The sequence below is a fragment of the Dromaius novaehollandiae genome, chromosome 3 (assembly GCF_036370855.1).
Source record: "Dromaius novaehollandiae isolate bDroNov1 chromosome 3, bDroNov1.hap1, whole genome shotgun sequence".
Lineage (NCBI taxonomy): Eukaryota > Metazoa > Chordata > Aves > Casuariiformes > Dromaiidae > Dromaius > Dromaius novaehollandiae.
In genome coordinates this window covers 59,282,356-59,306,731 of record NC_088100.1, presented here as the reverse complement: position 1 = coordinate 59,306,731, position 24,376 = coordinate 59,282,356, and the positions used below count along the sequence as shown (strand labels likewise).

General features: G+C 37.2%; 1 protein-coding gene and 1 long non-coding RNA gene across 2 annotated transcripts; one reads left to right on the top strand and one right to left on the bottom strand.

Annotated features, from left to right (window-relative positions):
- Positions 1-2,685: 2,685 nt before the first annotated feature.
- Positions 2,686-11,190, bottom strand: CENPW (centromere protein W). The gene is made up of 3 exons (XM_026105133.2): positions 10,939-11,190; positions 5,683-5,796; positions 2,686-3,750 (listed from the first exon to the last, which is right to left on the bottom strand). Exons 1-3 carry the CDS (start codon positions 11,038-11,040, stop codon positions 3,724-3,726), a joined length of 243 nt encoding a protein of 80 aa, XP_025960918.1. The 5' UTR covers positions 11,041-11,190; the 3' UTR covers positions 2,686-3,723.
- Positions 11,191-11,611: 421 nt separating this feature from the next.
- Positions 11,612-22,686, top strand: LOC112985984 (uncharacterized). Its single transcript, XR_003259886.2, has 4 exons — positions 11,612-12,516; positions 16,713-16,891; positions 19,450-19,530; positions 22,409-22,686. It is a non-coding gene; the product is annotated as an uncharacterized LOC112985984 (long non-coding RNA).
- Positions 22,687-24,376: the final 1,690 nt, after the last annotated feature.

The window sequence follows — 24,376 nt, the reverse complement described above, 5'->3', positions numbered from 1 at the left end:
AGACAGTTTTTGCTCTATCCCCACCTTATGGCTAGAAAAAGAACAATCCTGCTATAGACTACATATTTCTGAAGTTTTTTTTTTCCTTTATTGTATCATTATAGCATTGAGAATATTTCCTATTTTTATTTTTCAACTTAGATTTTTTTAATAGCAATCATGCACTCCTACACACAAGTACAATGAAGCCCCAAGGAATAAATGTCCTCTGTAACACCTGTGTTGACTGCCTGAATCAAAACACCAGATTTAATGATCAAAGTGTAGAGTCGAATAGGAAAGTGATTATTTAGGCCTTGACCTACAAAACTATACAAGTTCATATATTCCTGTTAGCTCCATTGGGAGTTAAGCAGATAAATTTCTTCACAGATCTAAGCTTTGCTGACATGCCATTCTTAATATCCACAGTTTGTCTTTAGTTTTAAACCTATAAATCAGGTGATTTATAACACTCAAAGTGTTAAATTTGCCGTACAAATTCAAAAAACCCCACACATATCCAGTTTTAATTTTTTCACAGCTACTCATAAAGCACTCTCTGCAAGCAAACTGATGTGACCCTGACAGCTGGAATAGTGCATAGTCCTCAATAAAAGGCTTAAGATGGCAAACAGCAGATCCTCTTTCGTCAGCCATGCCATTATATGTGAGAAAACCGAAGCAGCATCTCCTCCAGCAACAGAAAACACACTCTCCCCTCATAGTCACTTGCTTATCAATAAGCACTTTTCTTTTATTTTGCCTGCTTGTCTTATTTACTTGTGATACCACCCACTGGCTCACAGACTAACATCAGCTACTCCATAACCTGAAAGTCAAGACAAGAGCCACCAGAAATCCTTTTGCCATATTCTTCCATTCTCTGTTTTGTCTTTTTCTTCTCACATTGACAGTCATAGTGAAAGCAAGGGGAGGGATATGAAAAAGAAAAACACTGGTAAAGCTCCAAAGAGGCAGAAGAAGAAAATAGAAAGACTGGTTAATGGCCCAGTAAGCCTTTATTCATTTATACTTTTTAACCTGCTTTCCCAAAGAAATGAAAACTCACAATTGCACTGTCTGAGCACTTGTTACTTATCTCATTCCCAAAAATCTCTTCATTCCTACCTTTGAAACCAAAGAATATTCAACAGTGAGGTCTGAAAGACTCAATTTCTCAAGGTTCAGGACAGTAGGCAGTAGAAAAGAAACCCTCAGCATGGCTCTTCCCTCAATAACCTTTCCCTTTTTCCTTCTAAAGGCAGAGAATCAACACAGAAACTGAACCCCCAAATAAGTACAACCAAATCAAACTTCATTGGGCCTTCTATTCAAACACCTAGTCTACAAAGATGTTTTCTAAAACTTTATGTTTTAATGTTTTGTCATTAGCTATCCATCCTTAAATAGAGTCACTACCAGAGGAAAAAAAATAGATTAAGTTAGTATGCCCTCCAAGGATATACTAATTGAAAGTGTTTATGGATATTTAGACAACTCTGCTGTAAGAAATTTTTATTTAAAAACAAAAACCTCCAAGGAGTACCTGGTAGAGACCATATGTATAGGTGTGAAGGTGTGCAGGAAGAGCTACCAAATGTGATTACAATTAACTCTGTAGTGTAACATTCAAAAGAAGAGGCTATTGGAAAACCATAATAGCATTGTGTATTTCTGAATGCTTAACCACATCAAGAACCTTAATTTTCAGTAAGCATTTATTTAAATTTTAAGAGGTAAAACATGATTCTTTTTCTGGTCTTCTCAATACTTGCTCTCTTCAGCTATTACCAAATGTTTACAGAGTACTGGCAATCTAGTGACATGATATTTTTTGTCTCAAACTTCTTACAGTATATAGAAAAATGCCCCTCTCTCATTAAAAGAAGAAAAAAAAAAGGGAGCAAAACCACACCTTCTTAGCCATGAATCTGGGCCAAAAACACTATCCAAAAGAAAAAAAAAAATTATATGGGTAGCTGGTGTTAACCCTTCCTTACCTCCTTTTCTCAATGGTAGCTGATCATCTACCTACTACTATCACCACATTAAGAAAATTCCACTAAGCTCTAAGACAATCTCGGTCCTATGCAATTCAAAGACAAAAAGTTAAAGTGGGTGTCAAAACACTCAAACATCTGTCCAATGAAGAAAGGTATGCGGTTATACAAGACTCCTAAGAAAATATTTCAGGGAAAAGTTTTAGTTCCAAAGACGAAAAACCTAGTGTTGCAATATGACTTTTCTGTTTAAAATCATGGAGAGTAATTACAAAGAAATATATAAATACCTAGTCAGCTACCTCTTATTCCCAAGAACATACTCCAGTCCAAATATCTTCCACATATATGGATGAAAAATATCAGATACATTCTCAGCTTCGTGGAATACAAGGCAGTAAGAGAAGAAAAAGCACAGTAAGGAAGCCATTCAACTTTTTTAAGAGGCATACTGAGAAAAGCCCTATGTGTTAAGGAAAGCCAGAACTGACATTATTTCTTTTTGTACCCTATAAAAGGATGAGACTTCTCAGGTTGTAGAGTATTTTAAATACACAGGTATGATATCAAATTCAGGTTCGAAGTTTTGGCATTGCTTTAGTTTCCTTAGACTACAAAAACATTTAGGAAATACAATTCTTTTTAGCTTTGTTTCTAACATACACTCATTAATGTGTTAAACAAAATTAGACAATTCAATACGTGATGTTTTACAATAATTTATTTTAAGAATAGCTCACTGTGATATGAAGCATCAGCTACCACATATTGCAGAAAATAGTGTTATCAGCTCAAACAGTAAAATTCAATTGTACCTTTATTAAAAGATTTGTAAAGTATTTAGCAATGGTTTATTTAAAACTATCAGATTAGGAATAGAATATGATTTCAACTAAGGATGTTTTTATCTAATGTACATTTTGATGCTTCTACAAGTTAGGATGACACTCAAAAGCGGGGAGGAAGTAGTTCTGTGTGCATGCCAACTTATCTTCATTATTTCTACAGGATCTAACTTCAAAAGCCTCAGATGTGTCAAATTTTTTTTTATAATGTGCATCTGTCCACACCAACTGAATTAAGACCAGCAAGTCGTCTCACATACCACATCAAGCAGTAGGCCAGCTTAACAGTTCAGAGCTTGGTTTAGAAATACAGAATATATATCCATTCCCCAAAACACAGAAGTTTTAGCCTACTTTTCAAAGTGATTTAAAAATATGAAGGCATTTATAAACAAATCAAAGCCAAGATATTTAATACATTAGCTTCTGCAGCATTTCTTTTGAAAGTCAACATTTTGTTTAGCAACAGCACAATCTATAATGGATTAAAAGAAATCTGCATTTTTATTACTGTCTTCCTTAAAATGCTTCAAATGTATAATAGTCACTTAAAAAAATGACACATTCCACTTCAGTGAGTATGGTAAAGGTATTGATCCATTCTGTTGGAAGAAATAAGGTACACCAAAAGATTTAAATGAAGAGTTGCTGTTACTTATGGTACTTACAAATGACACATATTTTTAAGTTATACATGAAGTGTATGAAAACTTCTTTTTTTTTTTTTCTTTTTTTTTTTTTTTTAAGAAACAGCGGGATACTCAGAGGGAGTGTCAGGAGATGTACATCAGTAAACGTAAATACTTCCACAAGTGCGAAAGCTGGCTCACAGGATCTCAAGTTAGTAAGAACACACCAAAAAAGACCCAAGATTTGAAATTCCATTGCTCCATTTTTTAGCCTCTGCTTTTCTTTAAAACAACCTGGGGAAAAAAAAAAAAAGAAAACATCTCATCATCACTGCTTATACATATACAGTTCAGGCAGGAGTAGAAGTTCCTGAACAAAGCTGTGCTACTCAGACCAAAGGCTTATCTAGCTGAACAATCTGTCTCCCAAGTGCAGTGATCAAGGGTAAATGTCTAGGAAAAGGGTTATGAATTCAGCAAAAGCATAGAGACATATGCCATATTAGAAAATGTTTGACAAGATGAATGCTCATAACCAAGAATTTTCCAAAATAATGTTTTTCTAAATGATTGTCAAAAGTAGCAACAGCTCTGTCGAGCCCTCAGCAGATTCCTTAAAGCTCTTATCCCATTAGGCCTAGACAAATGAAAAAGTTAAGATGTGCAATTGCACAGCTACTACGCTCAATTTTTGTTTGTAATGCCTTATTTCTTTCTATATCAAGAGTGCCCAGACCCTTGGAAGGACATTTTTTGGTTTGGAGTTTAAGTCAAAAAGTGAACTTCAAAGTCCAAGTGGGACCATTTAAGTGTTAACATTATTTAAATATGGGCAGTTTTTCCTTTCTTCTCATCTTAAAAAGAAATAAATGGAACACAAAAATGTTCAAATAATGTTAAGATTGAAGTTAAAAAGAAATTGCAAATGCATAAGATTCCAACTGCAACATTAACTTGGCTACCATACACATCCTGTATATATTTCTGATACTTTCTATCACTATAGTAACAAACTAAACATTTTACCAGAAAAAAAAGATCAAAGATAAACAGAAGCCACCAGACCCAAATATTCAGTTTTATTATTCCATTTGCCCAGCAGTACTAAGGTGGTTGAACAGATAAACTCAGCAAATTAAAGAGACTGAGTTTTTGCATGAAACCTAGGTAAGTAAAACAGCCTAATGAGTGAAATGAACTGCAGAATACAGCAGGATTTCAATCATGCTTTGACACTACTAATTCATTTTAGGGAAAGAAGGGTGATTTACCCCTTCCTTTTTTCCTTCTTTCACATACACACAAAGCTCTTACTAGGTACAATAAAGCAGAGAGTTCCTCCTTTACAGATACTCAAAAAGTATTTTTTGTTATGCTGAGCTATCCATATAGCAATCCATAATTTAATTCTTCCTTGCAGAACACAGTATCACAAGAAGTATGTTTGGTCTGGTAGTATCCTCACAATGCTGCAAGAATCCACTTAAAATACTTTTCAGACTAAGCAGGTAAGAATTTAAGGTGCAAATAGGATAGTCAAACCTCTCTTTGAACCACTCCCTGCTTGTTCCATAAAGTTTCATTTTTCCTACTGCAGTTCAGATAACATGCAGTTCACAGCCTGAAGTTTACTTGATACATCATCATCTAAAATAAAAATCCTCCAACTTTGGAACTTGCTCTTGCCCTGGTCTCCCAGAGCCTAGTCTTTCCCTGTCCCAAAGCCAACACATTGAATGGCAACAAAAGAAGTCTGTTTTGACAATTGCAGCTTTTCATAGGCAGATGTGAATTCATTCTACCTGTTTGAATTAGACACGAACTCACATTGACCATGAAAGCAGTAAGAACGCTATAGGACCAGAGACAGTCCTACAACACATTAATGCATGCTAAGCACCACGCTAATCAGCCACATGGCCTCCACGCCATGAATGCCTGTTGGAAGAATACCACGTAGACATATCCCACATACTGAAATTATGGATTTAAATATGGGGGAAAAAAATTGAGCAAGAAGAAGACTACATTGAATAGGGCAGGAAGAGTTCACTTGATGTCTTGGTGACAAAGAATTATGACAATAATGGATCTAAGAATGTTAAGTTGTTGCCAGTATTGGATTAAAAATAAAAATACTAACACTATCACAGAAACTTTTGTACAATCCGTCTTAATGCATTTTACATTAAACAGAAAACAAAAATATTAAAAACACTTTATTACCTTTGCTGCAACTATAGCATGCTCAGGTTTGATTATTTTACTTCTGTTCTCAAAAGCATTTGTCCTGGCTTCTTCTGCTAGTCGATGGAGAAACAGTAAGAAGTTCAAATGAATCTTCAAAAGAGAAAAACAAAAACAAGAATTCAAACTACTCATACACAGTTTATTTAAGTGAATTGAACACCGTTTATTAAAGGTTCGTTGTTGAGACTCATGATTTGCATATTAAGCTGCTTCCATTTTCCTGAAATGTGTTCTCAGAAAAACAAAATACCACTCAGCTCAAGTCTTAATAAATACCCAAGACACATGTATTACTGCAAGACTGTTACAAATATACAATTTAAGTATACAGAATTTAAACTATAAGTGCCTTAAATAGAAATGAGGATCACAGATGACATCTGATCTAACAGAAACAAAATCTGATTTACATTAGTAGGCATTTTGGTTTTTTGTTTTTATAAAATGCATGCAAATATCAAGCAGAGAACGAGAAGGAGCCTTTTTGCTTACCAGTACTAGTATGGTCAGCTTCCAGTGACTAAAATGGTCAGACTTTAATGAACAGTAAATTCATCCCTGCTTTATCACCAAGTGGACCACAGACATGTTCAACGGTTTCTGCCCTTTTCCAGTACAAAGAAGCACTGACAAATTAATTTCTCCAGCACAAGAAGTTCTCCACAATCAGCAGGTTCCATCCATTTTTGCAAGCTCACCTTGCTCACCAAACCTCTTAAATGAAAATAATAGGGATGGCAGTATTCCGTTAAAAATAGAACACTGCTCTGCTAATAGTGAAGCAGCAAAAATTTAAGCAGCCTAGAAACTGCTCCAGCTTGTACTAGAATTGCCACCCAAAAGCATCCTTGTTTAATAAGAAACTTATAATTCAAACCTCTAGCCCTCTTCTATAGTCCAACTTTAAAATGGGAATTTTGCCTCTTACAAATTAAACCTTCAAACAAGTTATTTCAGCTTTGCCATGAGTTTATTATGTAAAGCGTACAAAATACTCTTTCCACCAGAAGCTCAAAAATATTACTGAAATACATCCAAATTTTATTTTGTTTATAAGAATTAAGTGACATACTTATTTTGTCATCATATCTGACCTGCAAAATCTAAAAAGTTATAACAAGGAAAGATATAATGTAGAATATATAGGGAATACTTTGACAATAGGGTTGCAAGAAAAAGGAATCTGTTAGAGCACCGGCATTTTTGTGTTCATATGACAGGCAACTGGATTTTTTTAATCTGCTGAACTACATGAAATAATGCAATAAAAACATTTATGTAATATCTGGCATCATTTGGGAGCACCTACTACACAAAAAGCAGACACTCTTGCAGACTTATTTAGCAAGAATATCAACATTATTTTTAACCTCTTCCTTAACTGCTCATGCTGAAATTATCCAAAACAATCAAGCAGTGACACTAAAATAGCTTTCAACTCAGATTACTAGACTTATCTACATGGAAATTAGATTTCTGGAACCAACCTGTGGGAGCAAAGAGAGGCTTTCCATATTTTAAAGTCCTCCTTCTGAGGTAAAGTGTTAATCTTAAAACTGTCCTTAAAAACTGCATATTCTCTCAGACTCACTGCACCTTTACTTTCTTATTTTCAAAGTGAATTATTCTATGTTGAGAAACTCCCCCTAAACTCATATTGGTTTAAAATAAACATCGTTACATAAGTAAAATTAGAACACACTACAATAGAACCCACACGTTAATACATATTCCAAATCATTTGGGGTTAATATGATCTCTTTTTAAGGAAATTAAGAAAGGCTAATGAAAGGCAGAATGCCGGAATACCATGAACGTGACACTTACTGACAAGACCTAAGTAATAGCACACTTGTTTAAAGACATTGCTTTACCGTGTATTAGATTGTCCTCAGCACGAAACTTAAAAATAGTTCTGAAATACTTATGAAAACTACCTTGCACAACGGTGTACTTATTTCCCAGAAAAGAAGCATTTGGTTTTGAAAGTTTTAAGAACACAGGAGAAACTGACAATGCTCTTGCAGAATGACTTCTGCACACCTGTTCAGCAGGACTTATGTTATTTTGCTGTCTTAACTTAAAAAAAAAAATTATTAGACTGATATTTTGCCTACAGTCCACACCTATTTCATTAGACTCCATTCCCATAACAAAGACATAAGCGGTCATTCGATACAATGCCTTACACTTTTCTGCAATGCAAACACAAACCTGTCCTTTTAGCTTAAGGCAAGCAGCAGAGTTCTTGCTTTTCTTTTATAATATCAAGCTAGAACAAAGTTTGCACAGCTTTTTCTCCTCAAACCGTTCTGGTGGGGAAAAAAAAATACACAAGCCTCAGTACTAAAATCTTTACCTTTCATTTCTGAAAAAGGAAGTAACTGAGTTCTAAGAACACAGGAGAAATCTCCGTACTATTCCTACCTGAAATATCTTCAGCACTCAAAGATCTTATAACACTCCTTCAAAAAAACAGCTTGTTGAGAAAGTTTCATGAAATTTGTTAACAATACTGTGCATGGAGAAAGATGTTAACACTTAGGATGTCAGTCCTGACAAAGCTTCAAAGCTCAAAAACAAAACAGACTTGAGCAAAAGAAGGTGAAAGGGAGAGGGGGGAAAAAAAAAAGACTCCATTCAGATAGTTAACAAAAACATTTGATTTGGTTACTTTTTCAAACTTGTTCATAGCTGATGACGTAAGGATGTAATGGGTTTATCGAGGAAAAACAATCACCAAAGAGTCAGGAAAAGAAAAAACAAAACAAATAAACAAGCAATAGGATAATGTTGCAACCAGGCAGGCAGATCTCCTCACTAGACTAAGTACTACAGTAGATTCAAAAATAAGCATGGCTCCCTCAGGAAAACAGTCTTCAAATTTAAATAGCCGATTCTCATATTTTCCTGCAGAAGCCACAAGCAGTCTGCTCAAAATGTGTGTGGTTTAGTCTTGTTATAAATTTATATACTAGCTGTTTTAAAGTATGCAATCTAATCACTCTTACAGGATTTGTAGGGAGTAAGACAGAAAGTGATGCTAAAAACGCTTTCAAAACTTGTTACTTGTTGAGCTACAGGACCTAAATTGTATGTTTTGTTTTGTTTTTAAATCAGAAATCAACATAGCTGGAGTTTTGCTTATTTATTCAAAAAAATAAAGAGACGATATCTGAAAGCATGTTTGAAGAATATCATGCACAATCACCACCCTTGAACATTCATTCGCCTTCAGACACAAGGTAAAATAAAAAATGCCAAGCCTCCTAACATTAAAGACCATTTAATCTGACACCGCCAAAAGAGTTAATCTAAGCTTCCATCACATTATTAAAATTTGTTCTCATCTAAACCTTTGTGTTGGCAGGAATATTTGCATAGCCATATTTTAAGCCAGGTCAGATTGTTGTTGTTCATTAGTTTCAGTCAATTCAACTCAATGTTTGCCTTTGCAGCCCATAGAACACTAGTGCCAGCACATGGGAGAGATGAAAACCAATGGCCAAGATTTGGAGGGATGCCCCACCTACCCCTTTTCAGACAGCTACACTAACTGGAAGCTAAATTAACATGACCATGGAAACACAGGCGAAGTGTTACTAATGACTGCAAAAAAAAAAAAATCTATTAATGATTCTGCAAGAATGATTAGTTTAATACTGCATTCCCTTAGGTAAGCTTTGGTGGCTATGAGAGGTCCTTAGTCTATAAAATATTCCACAGTAGGAGGAGGAAATCATGTTTTTATTAGACCAACTATTAACAAAAATAGGTGCTGTTTACATTCAAGAGTAAATGCTGCCATGTAATTATCATGTTCCTCTATATTAATCTCATTATATGCATATTTTGTTGTTATTCAGTATATTTATATTTAGCTTCACATACCCAGATGCTAACCTTCGAGATGCTGCTAGATGCATCTTTTACTTTTACACACATGAAATGCAGACTTAGAATTCAAGTCAGAAACCATGCAAGTGAACAGTATGCATTACTGCAGTGAGAATCATGTCCTCTGACTGTCATGTACACTTGAAAACAAAAGAAGCTACACCAATTAAGACACTTCAAAAAAAATATCCTTTTTCAGTATGTATCCTTTTTTTCAGTGTGGCAGCTACCACAAGCTCTTCTGAGGTCAGGTTCCCTTGCTCCAGTTGAGCAATTTTTTCAGTGACACAAACCCTTCTTGTGACATAAATCTCGTATTGCAGGTCAGAAGGAATGAAACTTTGTTGACCTCAGTTTCAGAAAATGTGCCATAGGGCTCTGTTATCCTTACATGTTTATGGCAAGTGATTTTAACCTATTAAGAGAATCCCAACACATCAACCCCCTCTTTAGATTAGTAACAAGACTTTTCATTCCTTAGTTTCAGAGCAGGATTACCCAGGCAGACCTCTGGAGAAACATGATGATTCAAGATGCCTTAACAGCTAAGAAACTCCTTAATGACAGTTCAGTTGACTAGTATCTGTACACTCTAAGCTCTATATAAACAGCAACAAACATCTGTATTACAGCTGCTTAGTCCAAAATCCTATTTCTCAGTGCGCCTACACTCAAATTCTCTGAACAGCAGTGTGCTCATGTAGGGTAACACAATGTTTACACACAAGTCTGTTTCTGAATACTCAAATTCACTGTCAGAAGGAAAGCTACAATGCAGTAGCCATCAAGGAAGCAGAAAGCTGCAATGACTACTTATAAATAGTATTTTATTAGACTAACCAACCATCTGTCTCCCCAAAAACTTTGCCTGTCCTCTGCCTATAGGTCACTGCAGAAACACCATTAGTAGTAACCTGACATCACATTACTCCCATCTCCCACCAGCTCCATCCTGCTCCACTATGTGCAACCTGTCGGTGCATTTCTTTCCAGGGATAAAGCATTTAGGGACTACCTTTCCCATCCACCCCGAGGCAACGGGACTCGAATCCGGCCGCAGGCCAGGACTATCTGCAGTTGCCCGCCACGGCTAAAAGCACAGCTGCACCTGGCCCTGCGCTACGACCCCAACCCCGCAGGGGACTCATTATGGAGCTGGAGAATTCAGCCCATGAGCTCACCGCCCTCCCGAGCAACTGGGAACTCGGCCGGCTACTTGGAGCAGGCTCCCCCCAGCCCGGGGCCCGGAGGAGGCAGGCGGGAGGCTCCCAGGCGCCAGCGCTGAGGGGTGGAGCGGCCCGCACACTGCCACTCCGCGCCCGCCCCTCTCCTCACCAGCAGGTCGACGTTAGCCGCCAGGCGTAACTGAGGCTTGTGCTTCTTTATTATTTTCCGCAAAGTGCTACGGGGCGCCGTGCGCTTCATCATCATCGCCATCCTCTTCCTCCTCCTCCCGCCGTGGCCGTTGCCGCCGGGAAAGGACCCAACGGTTCCCGCTCAACCACCCCCCGCCTCGCGACCGTTCGAATCCGCCGCCCTGGCGCAGGCGCGCCCCGCCGTGACGCACTTCCCAACGGCCGGGGGGCGGCCCCACCCCGCCTCGCGCGGAGGCGGCTGAGGCGGCGAGAGTGGCTTGCGGGAGCTGCGTGCTGAGTGCTGCGGGTTTTCCCTCTCTCCTGGGCAGAGCGGGGGTGTCACCGGGATGGAAGCGGAGCGAAAGTGTTTCCCTGGAAGCGCATAAAGTAGCTAGAGGAGACCCGCAAGGCGCTTCTGCCCCTAGCAGCCGAGCCGAGCTGCTGTGGAGGGAGTCGAGAGGGGAAGAGGCGGCAGGCCACCTGCGCCGCCGGCTCTGGCTCCATCGTGCCCTTCCCGTGCCGCCCGCAGCTGCCTCGCGGCCCCGCGCCTTATCCGAGCCCCTCGGCACCCCCCCCCCCCCCGCCCCCGGCTGCCTCCACAGGTCGAAAGCTGTCACACCCCAAAAGCAAACGTTTCTGGGTTGAAATCCCATGAGAGGGGCTGTGCGAGAAACCCCGGTCGGGTGGGAAGAGCACCCAGAGCTGGTGTTAGCTTCTAGCTCCGTAAAAACTACAGACCTCAGAGGGATGATGTGGCAGGCTGTTTTCCTTCACAAGCAAGTACATGTCAAACCATTTCCCTTTCATTAGGCTGAAACTCTATTTATTTTAGCACTGGCTTTCACAACATGAAATTACCAAGAATCTCCACCCAGCCTTTTCAACTAACTCGGGAAAAGTGGACATGTCAGTCTCCTGACTGCCTTTGCCTAGGCTCCGAACCCAGCATCCAGAGAAGATCCGTGACAGCAACTGCCAGGTGCAGAGATGTCTCAAAACAGAAGGAACCCACCAGTCGGATGCATCGCCACCCCGTGCCGCCTGAGCAAGCCACAGGCTCTGACCTGTGAATTTTAAATTGATTACTATCTCACAACTGTGATGGGATCTCTTTGCTGTAGAAGTCAAGAGAATTGTACGACAAACCTGTTTTCTCCCCTTTTCCTTGGGTGACCCTACTGGGAGATGAGACACCAAATGGCCTAGTCTGTGCCTAGGCTACAGGACCAGGACCCTAATCAGCACCATAAACCTGTACTAAAATGAGCTTAAAGTAATAGTTACATTCTGCACATAAAGCCATATGAAGTAGAGCATTAGTAGAAGTATGGCATTGATTTAATCATACACAGAGACACGCACTCATTCTGAAATCAACCACCACTTTAAAGTGTCATCCCTTCTCTGTGATCTGTCCCTGCACTTCCATTTTGGCTGACTGATGCTGCAGACTGAAATACAGGTTTCCCCACAGTGGGGCCTCTCTAGCTTGGCATTCTCAGTGTATTTGGACTGTGTGTGTACTTAGTTGGAGAAAGGGTCAGGATTTCATACTGAGGTATGGAGTTTTTCAGAATATTTATTACTCTTTTGTTTTCTTTGGCATTTGGGATGTTTGTAAATTTAAATGTTAAGTCAGTAAGATAAATATCTTTATTTTAATACATTCAGTATTTATCAGTTAAAGGTACATATTTCCAATAAAGCACCCAGATAGGAATCAGTTGTATTAAAATACGTTATTGCATCTGTATGATTTGGTATTTTAGTTAATTTTGCAATATGCACAAAATGTGGTCCAAATAGAAGTATGATATCTGACAGCAGGAGAGAATTTAAGATTTGCCAGTTTTTCATATGCTATCGGATATTTGAAAATCAGCTTTGTTCTTTCAGCTTTGACTGTCATTTGCCATTAATCATCAACAACGATACAGATCCCAAAAATCAGGGTCTAACATATTTTTTCTGTTAATGGATAAGCATACTAAAACATAGCTTTCTTTTCTGCAGTTAAACAGTAATAATCACAGTTACTGGTTCAACAGCACTCACAGAAGTAAATATTTGTTTTCTGAACATGAATATGACCCAGGAGCTACATAAGGTCATATACTGTAATACTTGTAATCAACACATAGAAACTTGCAGTGGGATCAACAATAATTCAGTATGTCAACAGGTTCAAATCTACAGCTGTGATAAATTAGCAGTTCCACTGGACCTTGCCTCAGCTGAGACCTGGGCCTTATAGTCTCATACAGTCTGTAGGAAACTGGTATGGACAATCATTTTACAAACTTTATCTATTGCAAGAATACTTCCACTATAGGTATAAAACTATTAAAATATATCATACAAATTTGAAACTGTGCAGTGACCAGCATAAAATGATAGATATTTTAGTCATGTGCTTACTACATGGACAGTTTTGATTAAGTGATAAAATTTATTCTTAAGTCTAATACTGTTAGACTTCTGATAATTTTATATTTTTAATGGATTCTTTGTTTTTAGTTATAGAACATAATAATTAAAAATGCTGGCTCAAACCTGTTTATGTATCAGGTTTTCTTTTTCCTTATGTGTTGAAAAATCTATGACAGATTAATTACTGCAAGCAATTGAGAACAAAGAGATACAATGTAAAAATGTTAAATTTTAAGTTCTGATCTAGTGAGCGGACATAAACTTCAATTTCAATAGCTAACATTTCTCCTTTGTTATATATTTTTAATTTATTCTGTTTATGAGTAAGTATTTCTGTAAATTTATTTTTGAGTAATTTTATATTAGTAGTAGGAATATTGTAGAACAAGAAAAAACTATATTGCTCTACATTTATGCATTGCAAAGGACAAATGTTTTAAAAGTTAAGGCTTAATTTATTACATGACTAAACTTCATGAAAATTAGAACTGTTTATTTTTCTCTTTTTTGAAACAGATTAATGATTACAATACAGTGAATCATATAACTGCAAGCTCACATTATGTTTTGATTTTGAACATAAGACATTAAGTTTTTCTTTTTCTTTTTGATAGAATCCATCTTATGTAATGCTATCATGAAGTTCAATTGAAACAGCTAAGAGAATCATGCAGAATATGTTTGCAATGAATTCCGAAAAAGTTGAAATTGTTAATTTTGTCATGCTCATGCCACTTTATAGAGAAGGGGTAATTGTGTGTATTATAGGGACAGTCTCTTGTTTTGCCTGTTCAAAAAGTGCAGCAATTTTGCATCCATTTTCTACTAGCAGTTATATTATTTTCAGATAGTACTTCAAGAATTTAAGGGGTTTCACTTTTTAGCAATTGCAATTTTTAAGCATACATTAATTCATTTCATGAGCTGAATGTGTTTTGTGGCTTCAGCTACAGCACAACATCTTCTCCCTTTTCCAGCAAAGCTGAGCTGTGTTTTAGAATTACAGTCTAGCTTTGATACAGACGACGAGTTCTAAGAAAATTCAGCAATTTAAATGTCACCCTCCCAGTCTGACTTCTTAAAGGACACAAACAATTTTTTGAATAAAGGCAATTTCAGCAACCTAATTTTATCACTTCCTCATTATGTGGGTTTCTTGAAAACAGCCCAATACAATTCAGTGACTAAAAGGAGGCCTAGCTTGGGGCCATCACTAGTGAACTGCAAACCAGTAAACATTTTGTTCTCTATTTCTATAAGGAAATAGATGAACTTAAAGGCTAATTATGCCCACTCCTCTAATAAATTCTAAATGGAAGTACACATAATATTTGGAAATTAAATTGAAAAACAGTGTTTTCTTTATGACCATATATATATGTATATCCATCTCAAACTGTTAAATTGGTTCCCCAACCTGCTTTTTATAATATTAGCATAATTATTTTGTTTCAGGATTTTGACATTATCTTCAGTCAGACTATTCGTCAGCTCTTCATCAAATCATTATTTTAGGGTCAGCTTTCCCAAAGAAAGCTGAAGAATTTCATTTTGAATGTGTAATATTTTTAAATTAATAATCACATTTTATAGATTCTTGCTAAGCCAAAGATCCCTGAGTTTTTCTGTGGTTAGATAGTAACTGTTAAATATTTTCTGGTGCTAATCCAGTTTCAGTGGTCGATGAAAGACTTTGAAACATATCCTCAACATGAATGCCAAAGCCTAAAATCTTTTGATGTTTTCTTCAGTGATGAAAAGATATCCCTAAAACAGAACATAACAATCCAGCAAAAGTAAACTCTTCTATAATGTAGTTGATAGGCTTGATCTGAATGGTTGGAGGTATGCAGGCTGACTCTTCTGTTACATCTGCATATTATTTCTATGTTATATGTCTGATAATTCAGATGTAGTTGAAACTTTAGGTGGAGACACAGAAAAATAAGAGAAAATACAAAGGAGGAAATTATACATTTTCCTCCCTTCTGTGAAACTTAGAGCAGATCTCCTGCTTGAAAAAGGATGTGGAAAAGGCTGTTTTGACAAGAAACTTTTCTCCTATGGCTGCCACTATTAATAAAATGACAGTAATTTGATTGTAGTGGTAAATTCTAGAAGTGCAAAGATGTGTTTGGTATTCATCTTTTGGTTTCATGAAGAAAAGAAGTAAGTCTCTAGGATCAGATATTTAGAAGTGACTTTTTATTCTGCCGTATTTCTGTATGTTTTCAGGCCCAGTGTTGAACAGTGAAAAATAAGAAAGGCAAAACCCAAAAAGTTATATTTGAAATTCACCCTAATTGATGATTTTTAGGTTTACAATTTGAGCTTCAATTTTACAGGATATTCCGGGTAGCATATCTCCTAAGGCTGTGTAAGGCTGCCGAGAGTCAGTTGACTGCTGCACAGGCCAGGGACTCCTGCACAGGCCTGTTCAGGATTTTCAGGATTGCATTCATAAAAAAGTAAAGGTGTACAAATCACAGCTCTGTAGTCACTGTTATCTTCAGAGAGATTTACCATGCATTTGACTTGCCATCAACAAAATGTGTATCACCTTCACTGTTTTTGAAGTAATTTAATGCAGGATCACATTAATATATATGTGCAATACTTTATTTCCATTTACTTCCATAAGAGACAGCTATCTATTTTAGGTGTTTCCAATGGAATGCCTAAAGATGAATAAACAGTACCCGAAACAATCATTTTGGTTATCCACTTTGACTGTGTTCATGTTGCTTTTGTCATGACCTTTTCAGATTTTTTGATGATTTGAGTTCTGCTCCCATATCTGCTCAGGCAGACCCACCCACTTTATGCCAGACACATTTCCTCCACCAAATTCCAGAAAGAGCAATTTTTTCATCATCAGATTTTGTGTTTTCTAGGGCTATGTACAAGCCAGAAGGAACTTCAGGCAGCTCTAGGAAGCAGTTAATTAGTCCAGACGTGCCCAGAAAAAAACTACTTTATCTGAGAAACTTTCACAAATCTAAGCAACATTCTGAACAATATCTATTATCTCCCTTTCAAAAAATCTATTTCATTCACATGTATTATAACAAGAGAAAGAAGGAGAGTGCAAAACTCAATGATGCATACTGGGATCTTACTTTACTGAAAACTGATTTAATTAGCGTAACTGATAGTAATGGACATCAACAGAGAACTCAAAAAAGATTAATGTATGGATACATATATTTATATATATAGTAAACTACCAACTTTTAAATAATATTTATTAGGAAAGGTTGAGCAAAAGTGTTGACCACAACATGGACTGAATTTAATGTTTTTTCTTTATTTTGTTTTTCACAGGAAGGGTAGAAACATCTTTTAGCCTCACTCCAAGAGACATTAGCTTTCAGAAGCTTTTGCAAGGACCATGTTGTTTCCTATTGGCTATTTCAGAGTCAGAAAGAAACTCCTTGAAGTCCTGAAGGACAAAACTCTGATTTGCAACAGCATTTTCCTCCTTCTTTGTTCATTTCCTTCAGGTAATGTCTCCTCTCAGATGCGAAACGACATACTACCGAATGACAGAATGGTTGTCTGTGCCACTACCTTCCACCACTTTTCTGGCCTTGACTGCAGAGGAAAATGGGTGATCCAAATTTGAGATATCAATCCCTCCACCAAAAAACTTGCGTTTTGCTGGTGTTTCTGACTGCAGCTAGTCCTCTACTCTGCTAAAATAATGCAGGAACAGGTCCAGGGGGCACCATAATGAAAAATGCCCACTTCCTGCTTGGGACTGCATACATGCCTTGTGAGTGCACTAGCACAAGAGACATGCATACATATTTGTTACCATTAAAGCCAATTAGACAACTGGTCATATGTATATCTCAGGCCAGAAACATTAATACAGTTAAATCTTTTTTAAAATTAACTATCAATGACACCAGTGGGATGCCTGCCTGCCAGCTGATTTGCCTTGATGTCCCTGATTGTGGATTAAAGCACACTAAATTCAAAGAGGTCCAATATAGTGATAGATATGTTAGGCTTCGAATGAGGTTTTGAGGGTGGATTGATTGTTGATAACTTAAATCCTCTCTTATGTGACAGAAGCTAAGCCACAACATTATCCTTACATGTGAAGATGGTGGAAGATAACAGAATGCCAGCTGTGTTGGAGCAAGAGTTCGGGTATTAATTTTCAGATGCATAGAATGTGTCTGTAATAGAAGAGAAGTGGTCTGTTGTGCCCTAAGTAGGCAATGTATTCTGCAGTCAACAAGAGAGGGGAGGGAAAACATATTTTTTGTTTGTTTTTATCTTTTATCATCATAACTAATCAGGGAGTTAAAAAAGAACATTTCAGATGAAATGTGAATCAGTTCAAAATAGTCTATAATCTGAATTCATTTTTCCCATGCAGATTTTCAGAAGTCAGGAATTTGTGAACTGCCAAAAGGAATATACAGTCAGCTAAGGATGATGTAATGTAATTTATGCAGAACAGTTTATCACAACAGGTTACTTAATCAATGATCCATCTTCTTTAGCAAGAAGATTTTAAACTCATTGGACTTCAAAATTATTTTAAGAAGAAAGTAATGATCTAATATGAGCTATCAAGAGTGGGATGGATGGATGGAGTCCAACTGTTCTGTGGAAAATTTGTGTTTGAAAATTTTAATGTCAGTTTTGTCAAGAGTAAACACTCTATGGAGAATGACAGAATTATTTCATAGTTTCTTTCATTACAAAAACATATTCCTTTTCAGTGCACAGAAATCTTCCTGAATATGACTTTATGCTATATTCTTTTCCTGAATTTGCAAACCTTAAATTTAAACAAAACCTTGCTTGAACAACAACAATGAACAAAAAATATGAAATCCTCTGGAACTATTCCAGAGTGGTTTTAAGAATCAGCTGCTTCTTGAAGATATTTAAATGGGAGAAAAGATATCTTTTAAAAAATTCCTGCTGTTATAGCATAGAGAAGGGAAAAAGTACTTAATTGGAGAATATGATGAAGTATAAGAACTATTAAACCTTTTTTTTTTCCACCTAGTTAACTGCAAGTTTTATTCTTAGGAGAAATGTAGATTTTTAATAAAATCTTGCTACACAGCATATAGAAAGGGGCTTCAAACATTCATTATTGATTGACCTAAAAATTCTTTTATCAACTTAGAATCATTTTGCCTTATGGGGTGGTAACATTTGCAGTTTCAGTTGTGATTAAATGGAAGTGGTAATTTACACAGTGAAAGATATTGTAAACACATCACTGAATGTAAAACAACACCAGTAAGTATTGCTTAAATAAATACAACTTCGACCACAATTTTGTAAATAAACAACTGCTGATACAATCTTTTCTTTTTCCTAGAGAACAAGCATACTTTCTTCAAATAGTGCTTGACACAAAAATAGTGAGGGTGTAATGCTTCAGGTTAATAAAACTAAAAGATAGCAGCTGTAGCTGCTGCCTTGCACAGATACGGTGCCCTGCTGTAAGAATTTGTGTTGGAGCCTTTGTATAAGAATAGCCATATTGTCTGTAGAGAAGAGAAGCCTTATCGGGTTTTCTTCATCTACTCAAAAACTGCTGTGTAAGCATATTGTTACAAAAGAAGTGTATGCTGTAGTAAAATAACTAATAGAACTGGCTTAACTAGTGGAAGTATCGTACTGTTTCTCTGCAGACAAATTATGCTACCTACCTAAATTTAGGAATGATAACTTAGCTTCAAAAAAGCTAAGAAGAAAGTCTATTTTAAGCTGAAAGTCGCACCTCTTGCATCATTACAAATACGATTATAACAAAACTAACCCAACAAAAGCACAGAGTGAATTGTAACACAAAATGTAGTTTGTCAAAACAATGTAAAGTTGCTTGACACACTTGGAAAGCAGATGTCAACTATAAGATCTAACTCTCACCTTTATCCCAGGTGTTATAGATAAACATTTTGCATTTAAGCTACCTAACCTGAAAAAGCCTTGGAAAAGGCTATGCTTGGTTTTTCAATAAACGGTGATCTTTTTGATAATGAGTAAGATTGATGTGGTTCCTTACACAAGTATCTTCACCTAGGTCTGGGCTGTGGCTCCTCGTGACACACCACCTCCCAGACGTACTATGGAACAGTGCCCTTAGATCCTGTGGAGCATTAAGGTGACCTTAAACTATGATTAGTTACCATTCTGGTCAATGATATTTTGCCCCTATACAAACTAGCTACTGAAAGCTGCCATTAAGCAACTCAGGTAAAAAGATAAAACTGCTATTCAGAGTCAGCTTTCTGTCTTAAAGTGCGGCAAAAGTGTGGTCTTTCAGATTTTTTTTAATGGCAACACATTGATATTGAACATTGCCCTGCTTTGAAGAGTGAATGTTTGACATCAGGTTTCTTTTTTGTTTCTTTCTTTTCCAGAATGTTTTTCAAACTGGTCTGAAGACATTTTCTGTTTTGAAAGATATGTTTGTGTCTCTCTAGCATCCTTCCCACTTTTATCTGATGATGCAGTGATATGACTGGGTTTGTGTCTTTACTCTAGTATATGAAAATAGTCCTGGAAAAGAGCCATCAGGAGAAAGAGAAAAAAATTAAGCTTGTACAAGTATATGGGAAGCCAGGCCTAGACACTATTGTTTCGGGGGTTTCTAATGTAAATGGAATTCAATTGAAGGCCCATATTGATTGGTATGCTCAGCTGTTTTGCACTGCTTCAAGTAAGCAAAACAGCTGTAAGCCTAGCTTAACTCTCCATTTAAGCTTAATTTATGGCATCTTTGAAATACCAGTAGGGAACAAAGCAGCTGGACACAACCAGTAATTCTGATCCTAGCAATCCCTTTTTAGGGCTTTATCTGTCATTCTTTAGTGAAGCAAAACTTTGCCAGTTTGCCTAAATAAGATTTAATTTAGAGGCCTCTGAAAGGCCTCTGAAGATTAAACAAAATTATACCGTCGAACACATTCATAAATTCATACCCTTTAAATGTCTGTTTGTAACATTATATTTTGAGCAGATTAATCCAGTTTGGGTGCCTCGTGAACTCAGAACTCTCACTGATTTCAGTCATTACCAGGATTGCACCCTAATTAATTTTGTCTATTGCATTTTCTAAAAAGAAGTTAATTGATTTTTACTTCCAAAATAATAATTGCAATCTGCCCCAATTCTTACACTTGTGTGGATGACAAAATTCCATTTGCCCTTAGTTAGAAGGGCTTTATCCTATGGTCCTGAAATATCTATGTTTATAAACAGAAGTCACAGACATTAGTATCTTGATGTACAGTTCACAACCTTATTGCTTTTCTTTATGATTCTCAGCACAAAGACAACTAGAAATACTAACTCTTTTATGCAACTGTTCCTTATTTATGTCAGCTGCTTTTAGTAGACCTAAAAGCAGAAACTGCATGTTCATTCAGAATAAGAGTCTCTTTTTTGATCTCATAGGCTAATCTACACTAATAAATATAATATTATGCCTAGTTTCAGATCCTAAGAGCAAGTGGCATCCTACAGCTCAGGTAGCTATAGCTAAACTCTTCTCCCTCAAAAAAGGGTGATTTAATCAAACCTGAGTATTGGAAACAAACCCTGCCATGTCCCATCCTCTGAATTATGTCCAGGAGTTGGAGAGTGCTTGTTGGTTCAGGCCAGAGCTGTGCCTGGTAGTCTGATACTATAAAAAAGAGTAGTTACTAGTATTGCATGCCAGTGTTTGGATCTATGCCGCCTTCTGTTTGGTATACTATACCTGTAGTCACAGAGTGATATAGTAGTGATTGCATGGAAACAGAACTTTTTTTCAGTAGGGGCTGAAGTCAGAGTCCTAAAAAAGAAGTTACATGTCAGAACTAAACAGACATTTAGCCAGACTCAACAAGGATGCTGGTCCCCGTTCTCAGGACTGTTTCTGACTCTTATTTTATGCTTCAACTAGCCAGGACCACAGTCCAGAACATGACTCCCTTTTGCGCTTGGGGACTGGCCTTATCACTGACCTACGGGATCAGCTTCTTGTACTTGTTTTTTTCTCTTCCTGAATCTTGCACTGTTTGCTACAGTGACAGTGCTTCAGCAGGCAGAATGGGAAGTAGTTTTCTCTGCATCCTCAGCAGTCTTCAGCCCCACAGCTTGAGGAGGGACTGCCCATAAGGATCATTCTGCCTGAGCAAATGCACTCAGCACAAAGGTATCATACAGAAGAGGAGATGCAATCTGGTCCACTGCTACTGCACTGCACTTTGGCCATTTTGAACAATTATCATTCCGTTCCATGATTTTTCCTTGGTTTAGTTTAGATAGTGTCAACCATGGAATCAAATTGGTTTTGATTTTTAAATCAAAATTTCCAGTTCTGGCACTTCTATGGTACACTGAAGTCTGCAATATCTGTGTGCCATATTTTCCATAGAAAAAAAATCTGGCTTGAACCTGTAGTGGATTTGAATCACTATATGCATAACTAGATAATTAATGCAGCTTTATACTCTGTTACCTTTATTCTGGCATATCACAAATCAGTGATCCATGCACTAGTATCACAAATACTGTTCTTCCAGCATCAGTCCTGATTTGTCTGTTATCTTCTCAGGTCAACAAATCTACATATAGACACTTGAACAGGAAAACCTCTCCTTAGGCACCTCCCTACAGCTCCAAGCAGATAGAACAGAGAGATTCTTTTCCAACTCTAAATGCAATTTTAATACTTTAATATAGTTTTTAATACTTGAAAAGCAAATCTACCATGTGATCCCAAAAGTCGGGTGATATAGTCTCTGCCTGGCTAGGTGTGGATTCATGTAGAATTGTAATTTAAAAGTTAAGGAGTTGCTGAAAATTATTAGTGAAATTCTTACCCCATAGCTATGCAAAAGTTAATGAGGACAATGAGGATATTTTGCTGATATTGCTCACTTTTCCTTTTGCTAGTTAACTCTTCCTCCCAACAGGAAATACATTAATAGCTTTTCTCAGGTAGTTGCTAATCACTTGCAATAGCTTTTTCATATATTTGAATTTTCCCTTAGATTCAAACAATCCAAGCTACAATTATGACTGAGCACAAGAAAAGGCCAAAACATTTAATCTGATGTCTCAGAGACCTGGACTTTCTCAGATGATATGGTTCTATGAAGCAGCATGCTCAGAAGTTAGTGATGTATCTTAAGTGTAATTCACATTCCTATCTATCTTGCACTACATGTTAATAAAGTTCGTGTTTGAAATACAACCAATCTTTCATCTTATTCAACTTAAATAAGAGCTACAGCATGCAAAATAATCAGAATATTTTCTGAAATCTATAGCATCAGTTGCAACCTCAGCATCTATTATCTTTTTAAATCAGTATCTTCACTATGTAATGTTAAATAAATACAGCCTGTCATTTACAAGATGTCTCCTCTGATTGACTGCCAAATGAAGCACAACAAAAATACTAAAAGAAAGGAATCCTCGATAGCTGCATCAGTAGTTGTACACTTACTCCAGAGATCAGTAAAATAGTTGGCAAGAAAGGTATGGACTGAGCACATCAGTGCTCATTCACATGTCAAAGACAAAACTGAAAACATAATTCAGTGGAGTGCAAGCATAAGAGTGCTGGAAAGGCATTCTCATAAATGTGTTCTACAAAACTGTACCATTCTCCACCTTCTCCGTTTGCTTTCATGTACAGCCCAACTACATATCTGTAAAATAATGTGCCTGAATGAAACTCTGGAATGTGTGTGTTTTCTGCTCTGAACAGATGCAGAGCCAGACACCAGCCCTAATATCAATGCATGGACATATTACACAGCCAGAAGAGCAATTGTAGCTATCAAGAAAAAGCCTTTCATTTTTTTCCCCCAGGTTATCTACAAGCTTTTGTGTGAAACTGTAACTTAAAAACAGTGTTGACCACACTGAATTTTGCAGAATAAAGACAATGTCAATTTGATGATGGAGTTTAAGCTTTCTGAAGTCTTAACTTAATGACATACATTAGCAGTCAAAAAATAGGTGATTAGCTCAAAATCAAAATGTGTGGAATTCTGTAAATATTAGTCACTGCCTGTCACCTGGGTGCCCATACATTGAAAATAAACAGTGTTGGAAGCTGAACAGTGTAATAATCCAATGTAATACCTGCCCCCATTAGAAAATAAATAATCAAAATGGGAGATGAAATCAGTTTGGGTCTGCAGGATCCCTGAAGTCCCATGTTCAATGGGACAACTACTAACTACGTAGGATTCATACAGTAATGCCTAACAAGCCCCAGGAAAATGTCTAAAAATTATATATCTGTGTGCTGAAGCAAATTCTGCCTGGGCTTACTGCAGGTCCAGCTTTCCTTTATAGTCAATGGGCAACACGAGAGGTCTCTGGGAACTCATGTTTTGTAATCCTCTTGTCTCATCTGAAGCTGACAGTTACTAATTGCAACTTTTCTGCTCCTTGAACCTTGCTTTCCATGAACTGTCTTGAGAAATACAATGTTCCCTTCAGGCCCTCAAGCCCTTTCTGAACCCTCAGCCTCGCGTATCCCATATGCTGTCTGGGATTCAACGTAGCTCTTTCATTCAGGATAACAACAGCTTCAATTAAGAACGCCAAGAGAAAGCTTCTTGCATCTGTTGAAAACTCACAGCATTTTCTCTATTTGACAGAGTGCTATGGAAGGACATATGGACATACTCATCCTACTTCCACGAGTTATATCCCTGACATCACCTCTGCCCCAGCTTTATTTCTGACAGACAGCTCCTTCTCAGTGAGTGATGCAAGAGTGAACAACAAAGGCATGTTAGGACTGTCAAATGAGCACCACTATGCTACACTGTCAAAATCTCTATCTGGTCTGAGCAGTGCATAGATTTGGTTGTGAGCAGGAGGAGAAAAGGGGAAAGGAGAAACTTCCCAGCCCTCAAGTCAACAATAATACCTGACCTTCCCTCATCTCCTCCCTAACTGCAGCTTCAGCTCACAGCAATACGCACAGCCATTAAGAC